At 58.2% G+C, this 6,100-nt stretch overlaps 1 protein-coding gene across 1 annotated transcript; it reads left to right on the top strand.

Moving 5' to 3' along the window:
* The first annotated feature begins 4,708 nt into the window (after positions 1 to 4,708).
* On the top strand, positions 4,709 to 5,574 carry LOC144376931 (uncharacterized). Its single transcript, XM_078045310.1, has one exon. It carries the CDS (start codon positions 4,709 to 4,711, stop codon positions 5,456 to 5,458), a length of 750 nt encoding a protein of 249 aa, XP_077901436.1. The 3' UTR covers positions 5,459 to 5,574.
* The last annotated feature ends 526 nt before the right edge of the window (positions 5,575 to 6,100 follow it).

Below are 6,100 nucleotides of genomic sequence, written 5' to 3'. Positions count from 1 at the left end.
CCAAGTTCCCCTAATGGCCTCTGCCCTGGGGGCCGTCACCCCCCTTCAAGACGCAGCTCTGGAGCAGGAGTGACGCAGAGTGGGTAAGACCAGCCGCCTGGGTATCCACAAGCCTTGGCCCCAGGACCCCCAGAGACACCCCACCCACAGCGGGCACAGCCTGCGCAGGCCCCTCACAGCCTGCTTGACCCCTGGCTCCTGCTGGTTGAACGCCGACTGCAGTAAGTGCCATGCAGATGGCAGTTGTGCTGGGCTGTCCAGGAGCGATGACAGCAAAGGGCCTGCACTCCTTCGGTACTGACTGGTTTGGGACGTTCTCAGGATGTGGAACCTGAGGACAGAGGCCACTGTCCTGCTGCAAGCACCCCGAGATGTGATCACTGGGGCAGCTCTGGCTCCGTAACATGGAGCCCAAAACCTTGTAGAGTGTTTGTTTTTGATTTTTAAGCTTTATGCTAAACCTCTGCCACACCTTTGTGGGAGGCACCCCATCCTCTGTGCCCTCTGCTAATCCAGCTGTCAGAGCCGCTGTCCCTGAGACAGCAGGAAAAGCAAATGTCATCCTGCAGGATGGGGCCAGTACTGATAGGGACAGAGGCCGGCACCTAAGTCTCCCTTTTGTTTTGTTTGGTCTCACTTTGTGGCCTCAAGCCATCCTGCTGCCTCAGACTGCCAAGTAGCTGAGACCACAGGCACGTGCCACCACACCTGGCCAAGATCTTTAGATAATTGAAGAAAAGTATCAAGTCCATGCCTCATGTAAAAATCCAGCAAAAAATCCAAATGCATCCGATATCTACATTATGTTTAAAATGAAGCTATTTAATGCTTTTATAAAGTAATGCGGATTTATTTATCTAGTGTTCTACAGAAGTAAGACTCGCAGAGCTGTAACTCAAAAACATATAAGCTGTAAAAGATTGTCAAAGTCTGTCTTATTAAAATGTTGTGCATTGCAATGATCAGTCCTTAAAAATTCTGCAACCAAAGCCAAAGGGCAGGTGAAAATATTGGAAACTTGTTCACAACTCAGACAGCAGAGAAAGAGGTGAAATCCTTCGTGGCAAAGAGCTAAGAGATGTGGAAGACCACTGCTCAGGAATCACGCTGAGGACCCTGCCTTCACACTGTCACTGGGTGCCCGTCACTCTCCTGGACACCAGCGTCAGGAAGTGGGTGAGAGGTGCCCTGGACCCTCACCTAGGACTCAGGCCAGCCTTCTCTGCTGAGCACACTTACACATGACTGAATATGCACACAAAGGAACGTACAAAATCAGAAGCTGTCTGACCAAGCACACCTTAAGAGGAGCCGGCAGGTCATCCCAGTGTCATGGAGGATGAGGCTAATATGGCGCCAGCGTGGCAGATCTCAAGGCAAGCACACAGTAGCACGACTACAGCATTTTCTTGATTGTCTTATTGGCCCACAGTGAAATAAAACATGCAAGTGACGCTCCTGCAGAAAGCCACCCCTAGGTGAGTCCCAGAAAAGCCCTGCACAGAGGCCGGGAGTGTGGCCGACCCTTCCTCCCACTGGACAGCAGCAGGCCCTTCACAGACGCCCTGAATAAAGTGTTTCCCTGCTACCAGCCTGAGGTATAGACAGGTGTCACTTCCAAACTTCACGGCACTACCACCCACCAGGAGCCTCTGCAGGTTGGGGAGACCCCGCCTCTCCTCACACTCCTGGAGGGCCACCCTGGGCCTGCACCTCAGGCCCAGGCACAGATAGAGGCTGCCCCGGGGGAGATTCCAGGAGGTGAGACACCTGGGGGAGTCCTGGGCAGGAGGAAGGGGCTGAGCTTGCTCCCTAGGAGAAGTAGATCTGGGAAGGCCATGAACCGCTGATGGCATTCAGCTCTGCCAATGCCACCTGCCTGGTCCTTCTGGGCCCCAAGGCATTGGTGTCCCTGAGACAGAAACAGAATGGCCTGTGCACCACCCTTGGCGATTTCGCCCACCTGACATTCCTGAGGCTGACTCTGCATCAGCCTTTTCTTGGCCCAGTTCCTCACGTTTCCAGCCTCCGGCTGTGATGCTGCAGCCTTGGGAAATGGACTCCTCCTTAATCCAGTCCAGGAACCCCCAAGATAGCCCACCGGAAGGGCCGCTCTGGGGGTGAGCACTCTGGGAGGAAGGGCCACTCTGGGGGTCATCACTCTGAGGGTGGCGGTGGACAGGTTCCCAGACAACTTGTTCTCCTCTCAATTCCAGTTTAACCCTGAAGACGGAAAGGAGACCAGGCAGGGAGGAGGAGCGCAGAGCGGCACACCAGGCCCTGGGCGGGGCACACCCGCGGAGGGGTCCCTCTGCAGCTCCCGTGCGCGCTGAGGCCATGTTGCAGGGCGCTGGGCGGCTGCTCCAAGAGCCTGTGCCCTGCGGGGAGAGCGCGGGTCCCAGGCAAAGGGAGATGGCTGCTGTCCTGAATTCACCTGTCCGGTTCCCTCTCTGGCGGCGGGCGAGGTGCAGGTGGCGCCATCGACACCCCCTGGCTTGCGCCCTACGGGTCCCTCTGCGCTCTCCCCCAAGCCTCGCAGGCTCCTGCGAAGCAGTGGGAATTGAGGTCAGTGCCCAGCAGGAGGCTCCGCACCAGGTGGTCAGAGCTTCAGCAAGGGATGGAGGGGAGAGGAGCCATGTCATGTGGGCAGCGAACCGCACTCCATGCCCTCTGCGGTGGCACAGGTGCCCTGGCCACAGGGCCACCGCAGGAAGCGCAGTCTCATGGCGCCCGGCGGCTGCTTCTTCCTCTGTCTCTTTTTTCCCAGGACCTGGGGACGATGTCCTGGAGATGGCGGGGAGAGGCGCAGTAAAGCACCCGGTGCCAGGTCTCCCACCCTGGTGGGTAGACTCCACAAGCGAGTTGTGGTCACCCCACAAGGCATGGCCCGTGGGCTGATGGCCCAGGTTCCGGCAGAGGAGCCGCAGTGGTGGAGACAGGGTGGGTACCCAGCACTGGTCCCTACGAAGTCACATTAACAACTTCACTCTGAAGCTGACCAGCGCCACCCGACCTGTGCTGGCCAGGAGTGAGAACAGAACTGGTGGCCACAGGCCTGACCAATATTTTTCTTAAGTGGGTGATTATTGACATAATAAACTACATTCTTAGGATGTTTTGCTGCATCCGGTGATTTTGGTGAGTTGTGTTTCCAGTGCCTCCCAGGCTTCCAGCTCCCCTGCAGCCCCCCCTGGCCGCAGAGCTCAGGACCCCCACCCCTGCTACGACCCTGCACAGGGTCTGCCCTTGACCTGAGCCCTGAGGTGGGAGTCGGGGGAGGGTCTGTCTAAGCCCCTGAGGTTCTGTCATCAGGCCCCATCTGCCCGTCCACCTCCTGAGGACAGCGGTGAGTCCAGCCAGGGCCTGGCTGGGAACCCCTCATCTCCCCAAGCTAAGGGTGCTCAGTGGGTGCCAGGTGGGGCGGGGAAAGCCCTGGGCCCCTGGGCACACCTGCCTTGCAACCCTCCAGCAGCACACTCCAGCCCTGGGAGCAGGCTGCGTGTTGGGGTCTGGGGGCTTCAGGGTTCGACCTTCAGGGCTTCGGCCCCTGCTGAGAAATCATCAGCGCATGGAAGGAGAGGGTCCTAAAGCTGAAGCAGCACCTGAGTGCACAGGCCCCGCACCTCCTCCCGGCCCTGGGCCCCGTGGGGCGGGGGGGAGGGAGGCCAGGCCTCTCTGGGGCTGATGAGGAGCCAGTCCCAGCCAGGGCCTCTCCTGGGGCCTCAGTCTGTGGGGACACAGGAGTTTGGTTCCCCTCTCCCACACCTGGAAGGGACTGAGGCGTGGGGACCAGGGCCATGACCCTATGGGGGGCGTCTACAGAGGGACCCAAATGGGGGGTTTTCAGGCCAACCCAGGGGGGTTGTCAGGACAAGGAGGGGTGCCCCCTGGGGTCCTTCCGTGCTTCAGCAACTGGTAAGGATGGGCAGGGACCCAGGCTGGGGACCCTACCCCAGGAGCCGTGGGGGTCTGTGCTGGGCAGATGGGCCAGGCCTCCAGGAGGGAACTCGGCCCAGCACTGGACAGTGGTCTGAACAGAGAAGTGAGAAAACATCCAGAAAATACTTGTGGCGTTTTCAGAAACTGGACAGGGAAGGGATTCTGCAGCCAGCGGGCTGCACACAGTAAAGGGCTCCGGCAGGGCAACAGCAGCCTGGGGAGCTGAGGAGAGACGGCAGCGTCCAGTGAGCACCCCATGTGCGCGGGAGGTCAGCCGGCTCCACCTGCAGGCAGCAGCATCAGGGCCAGGGCCTTTTCTCCAGTTTTTTGTTGTTCCTGGTAAGACCACAGACAACTTCTGAAACCTAAGAAAGAATGTGAAGTGAATGTTGTCCCGGGGAAATCATCAGCACAGGGAAGAACACTGAGCAGGAACTTTCTGTCACCCTGTAGTCACATGTCATCAGCAGGTGACCTGCTGGACTCCTGACAGCACACCTGATAGCCCTGAGCTGAAGCAGCCATCAGAGAGCCCCACATAAATAAGGAAGACAAATCAAGAAACCAGAAGGTAGAGCCAGTAGGAATGTCCTCGCAAAAATAAAAGGAGAGGAGACCTGGAAAATCAGAAATAGCCACAAGGAAATGACCATGTGTCCAGTGAGGCCACCAGACAGGGGTATATAGACCCTGGCTCAGGAGGCCCCTCATCTCACTCCTCCCTCTCCACCTGCTGCTCTCACCTCCTCCACCCTCCACCTCCAGAACCATGACCTGCTGTGGCTGCTCCGGGGGCTGTGGCTCCAGCTGTGGGGGCTGTGGCTCCAGCTGTGGGGGCTGTGGCTCCAGCTGCTGCAAGCCCGTGTGCTGCTGCAAGCCCGTGTGCTGCTGTGTGCCAGCCTGTTCCTGCTCCAGCTGTGGCTCCTGTGGGGGCTGCAAGGGGGGCTGTAGCTCCTGTGGAGGCTGCAAGTCCAGCTGCTGTCAATCCAGCTGCTGCAAGCCCTGCTGCTGCCAGGAAAGCTGCTGCAAGTCCAGCTGCAAGCCCTGCTGCTGCCAGTCCAGCTGCTGCAAGCCCTGCTGCTGCCAGTCCAGCTGCTGCAAGCCCTGCTGCTGCCAGGACAGCTGCTGCAAGTCCAGCTGCTGCAAGCCCTGCTGCTGCCAGTCCAGCTGCTGCAAGTCCAGCTGCTGCAAGCCCTGTTGCTGCCAGGATAGCTGCTGCAAGTCCAGCTGCTGCAAGCCCTGTTGCTGCCAGGATAGCTGCTGCAAGTCCAGCTGCTGCAAGCCCTGCTGCTGCCAGGACAGCTGCTGCAAGTCCAGCTGCTGCAAGCCCTGTTGCTGCCAGGATAGCTGCTGCAAGTCCAGCTGCTGCAAGCCCTGCTGCTGCCAGGACAGCTGCTGCAAGTCCAGCTGCTGCAAGCCCTGCTGCTGCCAGTCCAGCTGCTGCAAGCCCTGCTGCTGCCAGGACAACTGCTGCAAGCCCTGCTGCTGTGCCCCTATTTGCTGTCAGTGCAAGATCTGAGGTTCTGGCTGCAGGTGGCAAGGGGTTGAATGTGACGAGCACCTCACACCCAAGCCATTCCTCACCATTCTGAGCCCCTCCTTTCAGAAGATGCAGTTCCAGTGATGTGGTTTCCAGATTCTGTAGGAGCAGGAGCTCTTTGTGCTGGCTCCTGCTACACTGGAATCTCCAAGCTCACTCACTTCAGGTGCAAATCATGTCCCTCCAGTGCTCCCTCAGCCAACACAGTCCCAGAGCCCATCACTGCTTTTCACCAGCAGAACTTGGATGAGCCAAGTTTCTGAGTCAACCTGGGTCACTTTCTGAGTCCACTGCCTGTGCACATCCCACGATCGGCACATCACCAGCCCTCACACACGGCCCCTGCTACCAGCCCTGGAACCTGCCTGCACAGCAGCCACCTGCCAAGGGGTGCACTGCAGCTGCAACCACTCTAAGGAAACTTACTGCTAAAGAATTCATGAATCAATACAGGGGCTGGGATGGTGGCTCAGCGGTAGGGCGGGACCTGGGTTCCATCCTCAGCACCACCTAAAAATAAAGGCATTGTGTTGTGTCCATCTACACCTAAAAATAAATGTTAAAGCAATCAATCAATCAATAAACAAACAAACACACACACCCTACTGGACTCCTGACTCC

The sequence above is a fragment of the Ictidomys tridecemlineatus genome, chromosome 4, assembly GCF_052094955.1.
Source record: "Ictidomys tridecemlineatus isolate mIctTri1 chromosome 4, mIctTri1.hap1, whole genome shotgun sequence".
Lineage (NCBI taxonomy): Eukaryota > Metazoa > Chordata > Mammalia > Rodentia > Sciuridae > Ictidomys > Ictidomys tridecemlineatus.
This window is presented reverse-complemented; position numbering and strand designations above follow the sequence as displayed.

What these genes read in the sequence shown, in the direction of transcription:
- LOC144376931 (XM_078045310.1), top strand. Translation starts at nt 4,709, where the DNA reads ATGACCTGCTGTGGCTGCTCCGGGGGCTGTGGCTCCAGCTGTGGGGGC.